At 36.3% G+C, this 19,843-nt stretch overlaps 1 protein-coding gene across 3 annotated transcripts in view; it reads right to left on the reverse strand.

Moving 5' to 3' along the window:
• The window catches only part of SMC5 (structural maintenance of chromosomes 5), a 99,720-nt gene that overhangs the window by 26,343 nt on the left and 53,534 nt on the right, over positions 1–19,843 (reverse strand). For all 3 annotated transcript variants that reach the window (XM_030810027.1, XM_030810029.1, XM_030810031.1), the window contains 6 exons: positions 15,552–15,646; positions 14,800–14,932; positions 11,654–11,827; positions 11,378–11,547; positions 6,367–6,490; positions 5,838–5,960 (listed from right to left, as the gene is read on the reverse strand). In XM_030810027.1, coding sequence (XP_030665887.1) covers positions 5,838–5,960; positions 6,367–6,490; positions 11,378–11,547; positions 11,654–11,827; positions 14,800–14,932; positions 15,552–15,646 — 819 coding nt within the window. The remainder of the gene's footprint in view (positions 1–5,837; positions 5,961–6,366; positions 6,491–11,377; positions 11,548–11,653; positions 11,828–14,799; positions 14,933–15,551; positions 15,647–19,843) is intronic.

Raw genomic sequence — 19,843 nt, forward strand, 5'->3', positions numbered from 1 at the left:
GTTCTCACAAGATCTGGTTGTTTAAAAGTGTGCAGCACTTCCCCCCTTCTCTCTCTCTCACCGCCATGGTAAGACGTGCCTGATTCCTCTTCACCTTCCCTATGATTTTAAGTTTCCTGAGGCCTCCCGGCCATGCATCTTGTACAGCCTGAAGAACTGTGATTCAATTAAACCCTTTCTTTATAAATTACCCAGTCTCAGGTAGTTCTTTATAGAAGTGTGAGAATGTACTAATACAGAAAATTGATACAAGAGAAGTGGGGGCATTGCTGTAAAGATACCTGAAAATGTGGAAACAACTTTGGAACTGGGTAATAAGCAGAGGTTGGAACAGTTTGGAGAGCTCAGAAGAAGACAGGAAGATGAGGGAAAGTTTGGAACTTCGAGACTTGTTGAGCGGTTGTGATCAAAATGCTGACAAGGATATGGACAGTGAAGTCCAGGTTGAGGTGGTCTCAGATGGAGATGAGGAACTTATTGGAAACTGGAGTAAAGGTCACTCTTGCTATGTTTTAGCAAAGAGACTGGCAGCACTGTGCCCCTGCTCAAGAGATCTGTGGAACTCTGAACTTGAGAGAGATGATTTAGGGCATCCAGTGGAAGAAATTTCTAGGCAGCAAAGCATTCAAGGTGTGGCCTGGCTGCTTCTAACAGCCTATGCTCATTTGCATAAACAAAAATGACCTGAAACTAGAACTTTAAAAGGAAAGCAGAGCATGAAAGTTTGGAAAACTTGCAGCCCAACCATGCAGTAGAAAAGAAAAACTCATTTCCCGGAGAAGGAATTCAAGGCTGCAGAAACTTGCAGAAGTAAAGAAGAGCCAAACGTTAATAGCCAAGACAATGGGGAAAATGCCTCCAGGGCATGTCAGAAGCAGCCCCTCCCATCACAGGCCTGGCGGTCTAGGAGGGAAAACTTGTTTCTTGGGCCAGGTCCAGTGCCCTGCTGCTCTGTGCAGCCTTAGGGCATGGTGCCCTACATCCTAGCCACTCCAGGTGTGGCTAAAAGGGGCCGAGATACAGCTCGGGCCATTACTTCAGGGGGTGTAAGCCCCAAGCCTTGGCAGTTTCCACAAGGTGCTGGTCCTGTGGGTGTGCAGAAGGCAAGAGTTGAGGTTTGGGGGAGACTCTGCTTAGGTTTCAAAGGATGTATGGAAATGCCTGGATGTCCAGGCAGAAGTCTGCTGCAGGGGCTAGGCCCTCATGGAGAACTCCTACTAGGGCAGTATGGAAGGCAAATGTGGGGTTGCAGCCCCCACACAGAGTCCCCACTGGGGCACTGCCTAGTGGAGCTATGAGAAAAGGGCCACCATCCTCCAGACCCCAGAATGGGAGATCCACTGACAGCTTGCACCGTGTGCCTAGAAAAGCTGCAGGCATTCAATGTCAGCCCATGAAAGCAGCTGTGGGGACTGCACCCTGCACAGCCACAGGGGTGGAGCTGCCCAAAGCCTTGGGAGCCCACTCCTTGCATCAGTGTGGCCTTGATGTGAGACATGGAGTCAAAGACTTTTTTGGGGCATTAAGACTTAAATGTTTGCCCTGCAGGGTTTCAGACATGTGTGGGGCCTGTAGTTCCTTCATTTTGGTTGATTTCTCCCTTTTTGAAAGGGGGTATTTACCCAATGCCTGCACCCCCATTATATGTTGGAAGTAACTAGCTTGTTTTTGATTTTACAGGTTCATAGGTGGAAAGGGCTTGCCTTGTCTCAGATTCAACTTGTACTTAGACTTTTGAGTTAATGCTAGAATGAGTTAAGACTTTGGGGGACTGCTGGGAGAGGCATGATTGTGTTCTGAAATATGAAAAGGACACAAGATTTCGGAAGGGCCAGGGGCAGAATGATATGGTTGGCTCTGTGTCCCCGGCCAAATCAAATGTTGAATTGTAATTCCCAATGTTGAGGGAGGATCTTGGTGGGAGATGATTGGATAATGAGGGTGGATTCCCCTTGTAGTTCTTGTGATAGTGTGTTCTCACAAGATCCGGTTGTTTAAAAGTGTGTAGCATTTCCCCCTCATCCTCTCTCCTACTCTGCCATGGTAAGAACGTGCTTGCTTCCCCTTCACCTTACACCATAATTGTTAAGTTTCCTGAGGTCTCCCAGCCACGCTTCCTATATAGCCTGTGGAACTGAGTCAACTAAACCTCTTCATAAACTACCCAGTCTCAGGTAGTTCCTTTTAGCAGTATGAGAAGAGATACCCTATTCCATAGTGGTGGTGTGTCCTTTCATTAGGATACATGTAAATATCTGGCTGTCTTTTAGTGATGCTGGAAACTAATGTAATCCGATTCATTAGCAGCTGCAAAGTAGTAACAGCCTAATTCCTTTCTTGTTTATAAATTACTTCTTTAAAGATAAACTTCTCTTCATCATGTATTTGTTATTTTCAGGATAAATGCAAAATTCTCTATTTAACCATTTTTCAAAGTCACAAGCCAGTTCCCCAGTATCCTCCAAAGTGACCAATATTATTTTATTTTAGCATCATTATAAACTTGTGCATTTAGACATATTTTCAGGATAAATGCAAAATTCTCTATTTAACCATTTTTCGAAGTCATGAGCCAGTTCCCCAGTATCCTCCAAAGTGACCAATATTATTTTATTTTAGCATCATTATAAACTTGTGCATTTAGACATTTTTGATAAGTTTCCATCTATTATCTCTTCATGTATGGCGGGTAAAAGATTCTTCATGTAGGCTCCTGGGTCCTGTTGATAACCAAGTCATCTCTGATAATTTCTTTGACTTTTGTTATGACAAGATGATCACGGCTAATCTTATATAAACATTTCTTCTCCTGGACCTGAAATCAGCCATATCTCCAATGGGCCACTTTGGTGGAAAATAGTATTTAGAAGTTATAATCTAGGTCTTTTTAGTAGACAAAGCTAAGAAATGTTTGTTTTTTTGAGAAAACACATTGTGAGTTTATTCTGATATTTACATTCAAATTAAAAGCTTTAAGGTTTTATTACTTATCTTCTTTTATATCTGAATCCCTTTTCTCTTATGCTGAAAAACTGTAATTACACTAACGTAACTACTTATTTGCTTTACTCTATAATATTTTCAGAATAACATTACAAATATTAACATTATGATTACTGAAAACAGTACATGATTTTTTTTTGCAATTTTTTTTTGCCCTTAGAATCATTACAGTGTTTTATAGTCATTTGGAATAATTTTTCTCTGTTAGGCTATGTTGCTAACTCAAAACAAAGTTAGATGCATTTGTTTCATTGTGCTTTTACTAAGCTTGTCTTTTTGGAAAATTTCATTTAGTTTTGCTGGCAGATGGTTCCAAAGTGGAAAAAATATAAGATCTATTTAGATGAGTGTAGCTTTTAACCTTGTCTTTTCCTACCCCCAGTTTAAAAAAAAAAAAAAAAAAAAGATTCTGGTTTATCATTGTAATTTTTAAATAAGCCAACATAAAGGCATAGTAATCACTTTCCCTGATCCTTTCTTTGATAATAACATACTAGAAAGTTTTCTCTCCTTTCTTTTTTAGACCTAAGAATATATATATCACTGCATAGCAGCATATTGAGATATTTAAGCTTTTTAAAATTTGTATTTCCATTTGCCTGGTACACCTTTGCTCATCCATTTACTTAAGTTTTCAAATTCGCTCATTTGAAGTGTACAATTCAATGACTGTTAGTAAATTTACATAGCTATGTAAACATCACCACAGTCCAATTTTACATTTCCATCACCCAAAAAGATCCCTTGCAGCCATCCATCCTTTTATTTTAAAGCTTTCTCAATCTCTTTCTTTCAGATGTACCTTTCACATTCTGCACAGTGTTGGAATTTACTTCCAAAAAATATTTTAATAGGTGAATTATATCCATTTGCATTTAATAATATGACTGATGTTTGGCCTTAGCTCTGCCACTGTTTTATGTCATATTTGTTTTTATGTCTCTTATATCTGTAAATAAAATATCTAGTCTTTAGTTATGTGATTTTCTTGCCCTGCCAGTCTCTTGTTTTTGTATATCTTTTTGGTATTTAGGAAGGCTTTTATTTTTATTCTAAAGTTTATTATTATGCAAATATCTTATATAATATCCTTATGTCCTTAATAGTTTTGGGGGATACTATCTATTGGCTCCCTACTATAAATAATTTTGATTATATCTCCCTTATTTTCCTCTCCCAAAACCTCTAATTTGAAGTAATAACTTTTTATTTCCTGAAAATACCTATAGGACAATCAGTAAATATATTCTATTTTACTTGCATTATTTCCCTTCTTGCATTTTCAGAGAAATATGCTTTAGTTACATTGTCACACTTATAACCATAGAATATATATTTTATGATCTCCTTTATCATGTAGCTCTAGTTCTCTTCAGTAAGAAGTTTTGTTCTGCAAAGGAGTTTCAGTTAGAGAGTTCACAGGGCTAGATCACCCCAGCACTATCTAACCTTTCTGAAGTCTATAAAGTTGCCTCCCAGTTTTAGCTGCTCTCAAATTGATCTCTAAGCGTTCTACAACTAACGAGACCTTTAGAGATGATCAGGATGCTGGCAGTCTGATACTTGGATTCTCTGAGCCCTCCCTTGCTGATACCATGCTAGTCTTGATGCTGCTGCTGATTTATTTTACCCACTTGTATTCTGGAGTTCACAGGTGTTATAAAATAAAGAATTTGACTGGGCTTTGTTGCTGGTTCCTCTAAAGTTCTTGGAATTGAGCAATAGGAAAGTCTGTATTACTCATGAGCCCCTTAGATCACTCCTGAGTTAATGCTAAGAATATGACTCAGGATGGGGGTAGAAAATGCCACAAAGATCAACTGTATGATTTGAGCAATATACATGTATTTGAGCCACATGATTTCAGTCCAACTTCCCAAACTCCAAGGAAGAGGGCTGATGATCAAGCTCAACCACATGGCCAACGATTCAATCAACCATGTCTATATAATGAAACCCCAATAAGAAACCTGAGTACTGAAGCTTGGTAGAGCCTACTGGTTGGTGAACCAGGAGATGTGTGAGGAGGGTGATGTACCCTAATTGCACAAGAAAAGAGTAAAGAAACTTTTGAGTTTAGGACCCTCCAAGAAGTTGGTTGCCCTGTGTCTCTTAATTTTGCTAGCCCTGATTGTATCTTTTATAATAAAATTATAATCATTAAGAATAGTGTTTTCTCGAATTCTGAGTTGTTTTATCAAATTATTGAACCTGAGTGGGGGTCATAGGAATTCTTGAATGTGTAGCTAGTTGGTCAGAAATACAAGTGACCTGGAGACCCCTAAACTTGAAGACAGTGTCTGAAGTAAAGGTGGTCTTTTTGGGAACCGAGCCCCTATGGTATACAGTTTGACAGTGACTCAGGATGGTTAGCGTCAGAATAGTACTGCAGTATGCCCATATGGATATCTTGAAACTTAGCTTTGTTATACGTGTTGTCCATAGGTTTGTTGTTATATTATTGTAGCTGCTCTTCTATTTTTGGGAAGGGATTTTGGAGATTCAACAACTATGCCACTGTCACTACCATCTTATTGTCAGCTCTCCTTCAGGTTTTAAGTTAATATGGTGTATCACATGTTCTCCCCTCCACCTAGTATTTCTGTGTTTAACATTTCACAGTCAGATATTAACAAAAGATTAAATTGCTGAAGTTACTCAACCAGTCTTAAGTATTTTAAGTATTGCTTCCTCATCAACATGATGCATTAAATCTGTAAGTTAAATAGCATAAAACAACAAACTATATATTGCTAGTGATGACACATGATATATATTTTCAAACCAGTCTGAGGTTAGAACCTCAAAATAAAAAGTAAAGGCAAAAATTTTACCTCTGTAAGACGGAGTTGTGAAGATGCGGCCATATAATCTGATTCCAACTTGTTCTTCTCGGAGATCACTGTAGTATTTTGAAGAATTAAATCTACTTTTTGTATATGCAAAGAAGTACAAATCTAGGAACAAAAACCCCTAAGAGTTAATTTTTATGTTACCTATGTTTTAGAACTAAAAAATGTATAGTTTTTTAAAACAAAATTATAAACCATGAAAAAATGATTTTCCTATTGTGCCTGACATCTCTCTCAAACAGTTCTTGTAACAATTTTTTAGAAAGTGTTTTCCTTTAAGAGTCATCTGGAATACACACATTTAGCTTAATGAGTGCTTTTATCCTATTTATTACCTCTAAAGAAAATGTCAAGCAACTAAGCAAGCTGAAACTGATGATAAAGATCTCTTGCTTATATAACTAAAATGTCAAAAACCTTAATCAAAACCTTCCCTCCCTCTAAAGATTTTACTATCTTATCTACCCGCTATTTTCTTTAAAAAATGACTAAAATTAAAACAATACCTTACCTTTATTAGGTTTGTTAATTCGGTAACAAGTTTTGCTTTTTGAACATTTATTTCTTTGATTTTGGTACTTGCTTTTCGCTCTTCCTCTTCAAGGTTGCAAGTATCCTGTTCCATCAGCTTTAAACTGTATGACACATATAATGATGAAGAAATCAGGGTTAAACACAAGAATTGAGCCCAAATTCTTAGGTCCCCCCCAGTTTTCTGGGATATATATATTTAGCAATACTTTTCAGATATATAAACTGCTAGCTCCTAGATTAAACAATCATTTTGTGTGATCAGTCAGGATTAAAAAATATTTGTTGAGATATATTATGTGCCCCAGCATAGTCCAGGTGATGCTTGTGTTAATAGTTTAGGATCTGGAATCAGAAAAATGGCTTTGTTTCCTCTTTGCCATTCACTAATGAGCAGTTTAACTCTGGACAAGTTAACTCTTCTGAGCCTCAGTTTCCTCATCTATAAATTATAGACAATAACAGTACTTCATAGAGCTGTGGTGAAGCTTAAAAAAGGTAATACATTGTTTCCTTATGTATGGAGCGGGGGTAACACATGTAACACACTAAATACAGTGCCTGGCCCATAACCGATCAATCAATATAAGTTGTTTCTGTTGCTATTAATATTGTTTATAAAACAGCTGCTTCCCTTAAAGAGCTTAACTGGGCAGAGTTAATAGCTAAAAAACGGAAACAGAAAAACACAACACAATAATCCTAAAAGTTAATAGTATGTTCTCAATTTTAAAGATGAAGAAACTAAGGCTCAGGTAAGTGAAGTAAATTGCCTAAAATCACAGATATTAAGTGTTAAGATGTGTTTGGTACCAAAGTCCATGTTCTTTCCACTACACCATGTTGCCTCCAAAAGAAAAGAACAAAGGACGGAAGCAACAATAAACAAATTCAGCGGGTGCGGTAGAGAGTGGCCAGAATAGTACAAGGAAGGGTATGTTGGGGAGGGGAAGGAGATAAGTTGGAACAGGTAGAGCGAAACAACATTTTGAATAATCATAAAAGCTTGCCTAAAGGAGAGTAGTGTTTAATTAAATTTCATGTAGTAACTGTAGAAAGTCGTATTTTTTTTTTTTTTTGAGATAGGAGTCTTATTCTTTTGCCTAGGCTGGAGTGCAGCAGCACAATCTCAGCTCACTGCAACTTCTGCTTCCCAGCTCAAGCAATTCTCCTGCCTCAGCCTCCCAAGTAGCTGGGATTACAGGCGTCCACCACCATGCCTGGATAATTTTTGTATTTTTGGTAGAGACACGGTTTTACCACGTTGGCCAGGCTGGTCTCAAACTCCTGACCTCAAGTGATCCACCCACCTCGGCCTCCCAAAGTGCTGGGATTACAGGCGTGAGCCACCGCGCCTGGCCTCGTAATCAATATTCTTGAATGGGGTAGGAACATGCAAAGAAAACAAATATTGCAACAGTCTTTTGGATGAATTAAATACAGAAGTGACTAGTCAGGCAGAGACCACTAACTAGGTCACCACTGCAGTAGTCCAAAGTGAACAGAAGTAGGAGATAGTAGGCTAGTAACACATATGAAAAGTCATCTCACTGTGAAAAATCAACATTACTTTATGAGGAGAAAGTTTAGTTTTAGACAATGGGTTCAATACAGCAATTGCACAATAAAGGTCGAGCATTTTGCAGAAGGTTGAATAGGAATGAAGGAAAGGGTTAAAAGTTTAAAAAAAAGGTTTAAAGTTGAAACAAATTCTAGGAAGCTAGACTAAATAGATATATCTTGCTTTAAACAACCAAGGCACATTACCAATTTTAAAAATAGAAGTTAATGGACAATTGTTTGCTTTAAAAAAACATAAACAACAAAGAACAAATCTTCCTAATACATTTCAAATATGACTCAATTTATAAATGTGTTTAGGAATACAAACTATATTAAGTCAAGGTAAACATACCTTATTCAAGACAATAAGCTGTTACTTATTATTAAAGATTATGTCACTAATATCTATCTTTAGTCTATAGACAAGAAGTCAGAACAACAACAACAAAAAGCTGTGGGCTGTGTTATAGTAGGATACGGAAAAAACCTTGAAACTGTAAACTGTGTGCCTTTTCCCCAGACTTGATACCCTAATAGCTGTTATCCTACCTTATATATTCTGGTTTCTACAAAAGATCTAAATTCAAAATAAAAGTCACCATCGTTCTGAGAATGGGTGACTGGATTTTCACAATAAGTCAGTAGTTTTCTGTTTAGAAAAGACTTTTGGCTGTGTGTGGTGGCTCATGCCTGTAATCCTAGCACTTTGGGAGGCCGAGGCAGGAGGACTGATTGAGGTCTGGTGTTCAAGACCAGCCCCAGCAATATAGCAAGACCCCATCTCTACAAATAAGTTGGGCATAGTGGTGCACACCTGTGGTCCCAGCTACTCAGGAGGCTGAGGCATGAGGATCGCTTGAGCCCAAGAGTTCAAAGCTGCAATGAGCTGTGATCATGCCACTGCACTCCAGCCTGGGTAACAGAGCAAGACCCTGTCTCAAAAAAAAAAAAAAAAAAAAAAAAAAAAAAAAAAAGACATTTGACAATATTATATTTACATTTTGTACAGAATTCTGTGGAATATATAACCCATTAAGGCCAAGCAGACATAATTCTAATTGTCACAAGGAAGACTGCAACTAAATGAGTGAGATAAACCCTCAGGTGCCCAATCTATTCTGTAAAACTCAATATAACCTCCTCCTTCCCTATTACTCTCTTTCAGAACTAGAGAGAAAACAGCCTAGTTTGACAATTTTTCTGCCTAAACCTTCCCCTCCCCTCTCCTACCATTTAGAACTCAAGGGACATACTGTTTTGGATAATCATGTAGGGCAGTCGTTCTCAAAGTCTGGTCCACAGACTCCTGGGGATACCTGAAACTATTTGAGGAGTCTGTAAGTTAAAAACTAGTTTCATGGTAATAACAGGACATCATTTACCTTTCTCACCATGCTGTCATTTGCAGTGATGGTGTAAAAGCAATGGAAAGTAAAAATGCTAGTGCTTTAGAATAAATCAAGGTAGTGTACCAAAACTAGTGCACCAAAGTATACTAGTCCTTAGATTCTTCACTGCCATGCAATTGAAATTTTTAAAAACGCCAAATTCCCTTAAGAATATCCTTAACGAAGCAGTAAAATTCGTAAATTTTATTAAACCTCAAAATCTTAAGTATACATATTTTTAATATTCAATGTCATGACATAGGAAGTACATAATATAGTTGTCCCCCAGTATCCATCAGGGACTGGTTTCAGGACTCCCCAAGGATTCCAAAATCCACAGATCCTTAAGTACCTTATATAAAATGATGTAGTATTTGCATATGGCCTATGTACATCCTCCCATATATTTTATATTATCCATAGATTAGTTATAATACCTAACACAACATAAATAATATGTAAACAGTTGTCATATTGTATTGCTGAAGGAATAATTACAAGAAAAAAGTCTGTATGTGGTCCATACAGACATAACCATCCATTTTTGTCCCCCTGAATATTTTTCTTTCTTCCCTCCTCCCTGCCCTGCCTAAAGAGATGAGGTCTTGCCATGTTGCCCAGGCTGGTCTCAAACTCCTGGACTCAAGTGATCCTTCCGCCTTGGCCTCACAAAGTGTTGGGGTTGCAAGTATGAGACACTCCACCAGGCCTCTTGAATATTTTTGATCTGTGGTTGGTTGAATCCATGGATGTGGAACCCACGAATATGGAGGGCAGGCTGTGCTTATTAAACATTTGTAGTATATTCAAAAGTATAAATGTTGTTTCAAGGAAAAGCACTTGTGTGACTGTTTAAGTTTGGAGTTATACTAGACATTTTTTTCATGGAATATCATTTTTATTTTAAAAAATGACAAACTATAATTATTTGGACTTGGCTATTTGGTCATTTTTCTTTTTCCAAACAGGAATAAAGTGAGCTTGTCATTTCAAGGAAAATAACTGACAATATTTGCTGCCAATGATAAAGTTCAAACTTTCAAATGAAAATTAGAATTTTAGAAAATCTGTATCCACCGGCAAGCTTGACAACTTCCCAATTCTTAACAGCTTTTCTGATGGAATCAGTGATCAGTGTGATTTTTTAAAAATATTACATAATAAAATATGTCAACATTTGAAATATCTATGTGACTTGATGAACCAGTATTTTCCCAATGACCAATGCATGCTATAACTAAATCATTCATGAGTAAAAGCGCCATCTAAAGTGCAATGGATTTTAATGTAGCAGAGTACACAAGCTCACTGATACAGTTTCAGATTCCACACTGCAATTAAACTTTAATAAACTACACTTTGGCAAGTTTTGATGTAGTATTAAAGAATAATATCCACAATTATCTGAAAAGTCTAAAATACTCCTCCTTTTCCAACTGCATATTTATGGGAAGCCGGATTTCCTTCATATACTTCAACTCAAACATCTCACCACAAACTCAATATACAGAATTAAGTAGGGAAAAACCTACTGACTTCAACTAAAGAAATCTGCAAAAATGTAAAACACCACCACTCTTCTCACTAAATGTATTTTGTCTGGAAAATAGCTATCTTTTAGTTCATTTTTATGTTAACATATAATGGGTTTGTTATTTCTAAAATAAATTACTGCCCCATCTCTACCTAAAAAAAAAATAAAATAAATTAATGAATATTTTAAACATTCTCAGTTTTAATTTCTAATATCGTAAATATCAATAAATACAATCCATGTAAACAAAACCTCTTCAAGGTCCTCATTAATTTTTAAGCATATAAAGGAGTCCAGAGACTGGAAGAACAGAAGAACTTGCAACACTCAAGAATCAGCTCCTTTTGCCCTATGGAATAAAATTGTGTTTTATGTAGTAAGATTAAAGATTAAAGAGAAATTACTACAAAGTGTGCTTGTGGAAATGGTGTTGTTATTACAGTGTATAATTAATATTCTCCCATATAGTAATTTGTGCTCTCCCCGCTGAATAGGCTAAAAGATACCTTCCTAGTTTGGAACTGATTTTTTGTTCCAGTTGCCTTTTCTTGGTTTTTCTCTCAAGAAGCTCCTTCTTCTTTTGTCTAAGTTCATTGTCTTTGTGCTCCAGATGTTTGCTTGTTTCACGTAAGGCAGTCAACCCTGAATCCACTGCTTGCAATTTTCTATGAATTTCCTATAAAATATTTAAAAATTGTTAACATATTTAAAAAACTGTTCCAGTGAAAGTATTAAAAATCCAGTTAATATTCTTTTCTAACGTTCAGATCAAATTAACCAACCTTTAGCTGTTCTTCTAAGTGTCTTCTCTGCTCTAGGTCCACAGTGACAGTGAGAAACTGCGCTACTTTTAGAGATGTGTTACTAGAAATAACTTTGTTTGAATAAAAAGAAGTTTTCACCACATACTTTTCTTCTGCTGTATAAATCTGTTTTAATCGGGTTTCTTGTATTACCTATAATGTAAAACAATGATTAGTGCACATCTAATATAAATTATATGTTTTAAAGTACTAAATAATTAGAAATACAGACCAAGCGAATTTTGGGAGATCAAAATATACCAGATATACATTTTTTTTTTTTTTTTTGAGACAGGGTCTCGCTCTGTTACCCAGGCTGGAATGCAGTGGCACGAACTCAGCTTACTCCACCCTCAACCTCCCAGGCTCAAGTGATCCTCCCACTTCAGCCTCCTGAGTAGCTGGGACTACAGGCATGTGCCACCACTCCTGGTTAATTAAAAAAAAATTTTGGAGAGTTGGAGTCTTTCCATGCTTCCTATTGGCACGCTGGTCTCGAATTCTTGCCTCTGAGATTCTCCCACTTGGGTCTTCCAAAGTGCTGGGATTACAGGTGTGAGCTACTGTGTCTAGCAATTTTTTTTTAACCTATCCAACAAAATTTCAAAAAAGGTGGCCCATACAACTAGCAAAGTCAGCTGTACTTCTACACTACTATATGACTCTCCCAAGTAGTTTTGGAGCTTTGTTACATCTAAAGAAGAGATACCAGGAGAGAAGGGTGCTCAGTACATTGAACTATGTTATCTTGGGTAAGTCATTTACTCTCCCCTCCTCTCAGTTATACTGTTCAAAGATATATAATCTTATATTTAGTTCCTGTATATTTGGGAAGAACAATCAAATGAAACATTTTTCATAGATTTCAAAGCCTTTTCTTATTTTTTAATTTTGTTTTAGAACTTTTCTCTCAAGAATTTATACATGGATTTCATAAACTAAAATATATTATAAATACCATAACCATACCATTATTTGATCTATTTCTGTAGATTTATAGAGTAGGCTGCTGCAATGCAGAGCATTTTTAGAGGTTGTTTCCAATCTCTAAAAACCTTCAGATACTATTGTAACACTACTGTAGCTTGTTTCCTTCCAGAAGTTTATAGTCTAAGTGAAGAAGACATATTTAAGCACACTAGGTGAACAGGGCATAAATCCTAAATCCTGACTAATCTGAAAAAAAGGGATAGACTGGATGACTTTAGCCTATCCAAGTTTCCCAAAAATGAGTTTTAAACTGGATTTGAACTGACAGAGTTAGAGAAGGAAGAGTACTTCCCATAAAAGTGACATCTCAAGCTAAAGAAGTCAGCAGACAATTTAACCAAAGGGAGAATCTTAGAAATTAATGAGAGAACAATTCCGTAAATAGGGTATACTGTTAGAGAACCTAAAATGTTAAGAGTTAATAATAAAGGAAAACATAAAGAATATATTTTTATTCTGAGGAAGAGATACAGCCATTATTGCCATTATCTAGCCATTCTTGTCTCAAACAGAAGGATTGAGGATATAAAGGTTGTAAATTTCCTCAATAAAGGTTTATATCTTCTGAAAGATAGCTAAGATAATCTTTACTAGGTACTTGAAATACTTTCTGACTTGGTTTTCTTGTACATACATGTCTGAAAAGTATATCATCATAAATTATTTATATACAACATAGAACTGAGTTAGGCATTGGGACAATAAGGTATTTGATGTGTTTGAGAATTTAAAAAATACAGTATGTAACACCAAAGAGTTTAAGATTAATGAAAACACCTGAAAAAGAAATGGGAAGAAAAGAATTTCACTTTTAATATAAATTATATGAATTCCAAAGCTATTTCTCTAGTACAAACAGCAGTGTCAAAGCTCCCTAGGTGACTTAAACAAAATGTTAAAAGTAAAGTACATGAAAATAACTCAACTTGAAGCAATGTTCAAAAAAGAAAAAAATTTCCAAATGAAGTAATTGCTCCTTTCTGCCCCAAAGTGAAGTTTAAAAAGTCCTTACCAACCTTTCTATTGTCTTTCCGCATTAGTAAAGAAGTCCCACTAATCTTACTTTCAGAGAGAGCCCTACCTACCCCGAAAGCTTTGACAAAAATTGGTTTGGTCTATGCATATGGTCTTGTCCTCTTTTCTAAACCTCAGTGAATTAAGAAAAAAGAGTAGTATACCCACATAGAGACTTCTACTTTTGGTTTTCACAAATGATTACCATAATATGATATAATTCTAATCAAAGGCAGGCAACTTACTATAAGTAACTTGTTTTTGCAAAATGAGTTGGTAATGAGCTCTCATTTTTCTATCTTCTGTTAATGAAGTATAGTAAGCCCCCAAATGAATCATCTTAGGAATATTTATATACTGGTTAGAAATGTAAAACATATTTTTTAATAAATATTATAAGTAGCAGGTAGGTCTATAATTGGTTACCAGATGCTTATAAGCAGTAATACGGCAACTTGGTATTAATACTGGAAAAACCTGTTCCAGGAGAGATTTCCTCTCTGTTTCTGCCTGTGATAAAAGTGCATATGGTTTGGAGTCACGGAGATTGCTTTAAAGAATAAAATTCCAAACAGCACTAGCAGAATACAGAAACTAGGAGTTTCTGTGGCTGTATGTACTAGCCGAACAAATCCTAAGAGGAGTGGTCATTCATATCTGAGATAATCTTAAGTACAAGTTTTAAGAAAAGGAAGGCTGACCAAAAACAGTTTTATACCCCAGCCTACCATTCTAAAGTATAATTTGTCTTAAAAATAATCTCAAATATAAGAATTTAAAAGACTAAACTATTAATACAATGTTTGAACATAGGTTTACCAAGCAAGGCAGAATCAGGTTAGTGTACCAGGTATCTCTTTTCAGGTTTTAACTACTGAATTACCCTAAATGTATTAAGTATTTATTCTAGTTAATTCCACATCACTCCTCTCATAATGTATTAGTTAACAGTCAATGTTTTATGTCATATGGAAAATAATTAATACAAAGATAATTTCTGCATGGTTAAAAACAACAGACTTACTTAAATTCTGACACGTTTTGCTTGCCTTTAGCTAAGAAGTTTTAACAAAACTACATTTTTGGTACATGATTCAGTACATAATTCACTACTTTCCTACCCGTTCAATTCTTTCTCTGGTCTTTTCAGTTCCTACAGGAACTTCATGAATATGATACTGACAGCAAAGGTAACTCATTACAGGATCAGGTGCATCAAATAATTCTCTCAAATAAGAGAAAAATCCATATTGTCTGAAAGGAAAAGTACTGATTAGATTTTTCTTCTTAAAATATCGTTAAAAATATCTGGGAGTTGATAAGCCACCAATAAACAATATGTAAAACATACATTATTTCAACAATGACACAGGACAAGTCTTTTTTCTTTTTTTTATATTTTAGGATCACATATGACTTATTCACTTACCAGAAAAGCTTAAGCTTTTTATGATTACAAACTACTCTTTTTAAATTTCTTCTATTATGTTTAGAATGCTTACTTATATTCCAAGTTAAGATATTTACTTATAATTATTTTATAATTAAACTTTTTTACATTTAGTCCTTTTGGAAATTGTTTCTGCATTATGAAGTGATAATTTATCATTTCATTTTCCCAATAACTAACCAACTACTTCAGCAACTTTTATTAAATAGTTCAGTATTGTTCTGCAGACTTGAAACATCACATCGCATCACACTCACTGTGTGCTAACTATATCATGGTTCTGTGCCTAAATTTTTCCTTATATTCGACTTAAGGAGAGATCTTAAAAGGAAATAATACAGCTTGTAATAGCTTATTTATGTAACAATAAATGTTGAATAATTCAATATTTAAATAAATCTTAATAATATTTTCAAGACTTACTTAAGTTCATTCAAAGATCTTGAAGGTGCTTTGTCTGCATATGAACTCTTGGGAGCAATAACAGCATTTACTCTTAATTTTTTATTGTCACGAACCTGAATAGGGAAAAGAAAATATTATTTTAATTACCATATATTCTCTACTGAAATGATTTAGTTACCATACTCCTACTGGCATTTGTGGGATGGATAAGAAACTCGAACACAGCATATTAGATGTTACTTAGTATAAATTTTTTTACTGTGATAATACTGTAGTTATGTGTTTTTATAAGAAGAGTCCAATTCTTTTAGAGATACATACCAAAATATTTTCAGGTAAAATAGAATGTCTGGGAATTACTTCAAAATGATACAGAAGGGAGATAGTTATGCTTACGTTATTGGCAGATTATCTTGTATTGGACTAACTTTTCTACAAACAATGATTGTAAACTCTGGCCAAAATTTTAAAAACAATTATTTTGAGGCACTGGAGATGGCCAAAATAAAGAAGTTGGAAGGGAGTTGACATCTGAAAGAATAGCACTAGGTGAGATTTGTGTTTATGTGGCTTGTGGCTTGGGGGCATTCCCCAATCTGGAGCATCAGGAATGGGGAAAGAATTCTGGTAGAAAGCTGCAGTCTTTCTGGCTGGAGGGATCATAGGATGGAAGGATGGAGTTTGGGGTGACTAGAATGACTGTAAACTGAGAGGGTAAATTCTTGGAAGAAGCGAGCTGCAAAGGGAGAAGCCTCAAAATCTGCATATAAACGCCCATCTAAATCCTTGGCTGCCCCATGAACTATGAGTGCACAGGAAAATTCCAGGGGATTGCAGGAAAGCAACAAGTGGAAGGCTAAAACAACAACAACAATCCCCACTGAATGGAGATTTTCAGTTGCTGTCCATTGCTTGAGAGACAGAGTTTGGAGTTTAAATCCAGCTAAGTTAACTGCCTTCTAGTCTCTTTGGAAGAAGATAATTGATAATTGAATCCAGTCTCTACGTTATTACCCACGATTCCAGAATATAATAAAAAATTACTGGCCGGGCACGGTGGCTCACACCTGTAACCACAGCACTTTGAGAGGCTGAGACAGGCGGATCAACTGAGGTCAGGAGTTCAAGACCAGCCTGACCAACATGGTGAAAGCCCATCTCTACTAAAAATACAAAAAAATTAGCTGGGTATGGTGTGGGGCGCCTGTAATCTCAGCTACTTGGGAGGTTGAGGCAGGAGAATTGCTTGAACCCAGGAGGCGACGGTTGCAGTGAGCCAAGATCACGCCATTGCACTCCAGCCTGGGCGACAAGAGCGAAACTGCGTCTCAAAACAAAAACAAAAACAAAAAAACAAAAAAACCCACTAACTACTATGCATAAGAATAAAATGCCACCATAGTCAAGAGAAAAAGCAACTAAGAGGAACTGATTCCACAAAGGCCTAGATGTTAGAATTAGCAAAGAAGTTTAACGTAGCTATTATATATATATATATACATGTTCAAGAAAACTATGGTTCATTATCAACGGGTGGAGAATCTCAGCAGACAGAATAAAGAGAATTAAATGAAAATTCTAGAACAAAAATATGCAGTATCTGAAATGAAAAATTCACTGATGGGCTTACTGACGAAAGATCCTAAAACATTAAAAAGATAATATCACAAAAAACTTCATGCCAAAAACATTAATAACTTAGATGAATTGTAAGAATTCCTTAAAAACACAATTTGCCAAATTTAAAACAAGATGAAAAAGAAGCTGAAATAGCCTTTACATGTAGTAGAGAAACTCAATTTGCTATAAAAATTCTAATGAAGAAAAGTCTATACTAAGATGTTTTCACTGATAAATTTGATAAAACAGTTAAAGAAGCAATAAACAGAAGGATGAAACACTTCCCAAGTCGTTTTATGATACCAACATAACTCTTATACCAAACTCTTGACAAAAACATTACAAAGAAGTCTATAAACCAATATCCCTCAGGAATACAAAAGCAAAAATCCTTTGTAAAATACTGGTAAACAGAATCCAGCAATGTATGAACAGTATACATGACCAAGCGGAGTTTATGCCAGGAATGCCAGACTGATGTAACAGTCAAAAATCAACTGATCTAACTTATCATATTAACAGAATAACGTGCAAAAGCCATATGATTATCTTAGTAGATGCAGGAAACCATCTGACAAAACTTGACATCCATTTACAATAAAAATTCTCAGTAAAATAGGTAGACAAGGGAACTTCCTCAACCTAATAAAGAGCATTTGTGGAAAATCCACAGCAAACCTCATACCTAACGATGAAACATTAAGTGCTTTCCTCCTAAGGCTGGAAACAAGTAAGGGTGTCCAATCTTGTCATTTCATATAGTTTGGCTCTATGTTCCCGCCCAAATCTCATTCCAAAGTACAATCCCCACATGCTGAGGGAGGGACCTGGTGGGAGGTGAGTGGATCATGGGGGTGGTTTCCCCCATGCTGTTTCGTGATAGTGAGTTCTCACACAATCTGATGGTTTAAAAGTCTGTTGCAGTCCCCTGCCCACTCTCTCTCTCCTGCTGCCATGTAAGATGTGCCTTACTTCTTCTTCGCCTTCCGCCATGATTGTAAGCTTCTTGAGGCCTCCTCAGACATGCAGAACTGTGAGTCAATTAAATCTGTTTTGTTTATAAATTACCCAGTCTCAGGAAGTTTTTTTTTTTTTTTTTTTTTTTTTGAGATAGTGTCTCACTCTGTCACCCAGGCTGGAGCGCAGTGGCGCGATCCCAGCTCGTTGCAACCTCCGCCTCCCAGGTTCAAGTGATTCTCCTGTCTCAGCCTCTTGCACAGCTGGGATTACAGGTGTCTGCCACCATGCTCGGCTAATAAAGGTAGTTCTTTATAGCAGTGTGAAAATGGACTAATACATCATTTCTCTTCAACATTGCCTGGAGGTACCAGTAAATGTAATAATGCACAAGAAAGAAATAAAAGATTGGGAAAAAAAAAGTAAAACGACCTATTTGCAAAAGACAGGACTTTCTACATAGAAAGTCCTATGGACTCTACAAAGCAACTATAGGCATACCTTATTTTATTGTGCTTTGCTTTACTGACTTCAAAGATATTGCGTTAAAAAACTTTTTTTTTTTTTTGGCTGGTCCAACGGTAGTGGGTAATCAGAAGTTATTAACACAGTGTCATTGAAGTTGGTATACAACCCCCCACTGCTAAATTTGACTGGTTTAAAAACAATTTTTTTTAACACATTCAAAGTTTGCAGCAACCCTATATCAAAAAAATTCTAAAGTGCCATTTTTCCAATAGCATGTGCTCATCTCGTTGTGTCTCTGTGTCATATTTTGGTAATTCTCCCAACTTTTTTATTATTGTTGTATATGTTACAGTGATCTATGATCTTTGATACTGCCATTGTCACTGGAGTGCCACATACCACACCTAGGTAAGATAGTGAACTTAATCGATAAATGCTGTATATGTTCTGACTGCTCCACTGGCCATCTGTTCTCCAGTCACTCTCCCCCTCCTTGGGTCTCCCTATTCCCTGACACACGACAATACTGAAATCAGAACAATTAATAACCCTACAATGGCCTCTAAGTGTTCAGGTGAAAAGAAGAGTCACATGTTTCTCACTTTAAATCAAAAGCTAAAAATAAAGCTTAGTGAGGAAGGCAAGACAAAAGCTGAGCTAGGCGAAAGCTAGCCAAGATGTGAATGCTCTTGAAGGAAATTAGAAGTGCTACTCCAGTGTACGCACAAATAAGAAAGCAAAATTGCCTTATTGCTGATCTGAAGAAAGTTTTAGTGGTCTGACTAGATGATCAAAGCAGCCACAACATCCCTTTATGCCAAATCCTAATCCAGAGCAAGCCCTCTTTTCAATTATTTGATGGCTGAAAGAGGTGAGAGAAGAAAAGCTTGAAGCTAGCAGAGGTTGGTTCATGATGTTTAAGGGAAGAAGCCATTTCCATAACACGAAAGTGCAAGGTGAAACAGCAAATGCTGATGTAGAAGCTGCAGCAAGTTATCCAGAAGATCTAGCTAAGATCACTGATGAAGGTGGCTACACTAAAGGACAGATTTTCAACGTAGAACCAACAGCCTTCTATTGGAAAGGAATGCCATCCAGGACTTTTATAACTAGAGAAAAGAAATCAATGACTGGATTCAAAACTTTAAAGGAAAGCTGACTCTTGTTAGGGATGAATGTATCTACTGACTTTTAAGTTGAAGCCAATGTTTATTTAACCATTCCAAAAAATCCTAGGGCCCTTTACAATTATGCTAAATCTACTC

Source organism: Nomascus leucogenys, chromosome 1a (assembly GCF_006542625.1).
Source record: "Nomascus leucogenys isolate Asia chromosome 1a, Asia_NLE_v1, whole genome shotgun sequence".
Classification (NCBI taxonomy): domain Eukaryota; kingdom Metazoa; phylum Chordata; class Mammalia; order Primates; family Hylobatidae; genus Nomascus; species Nomascus leucogenys.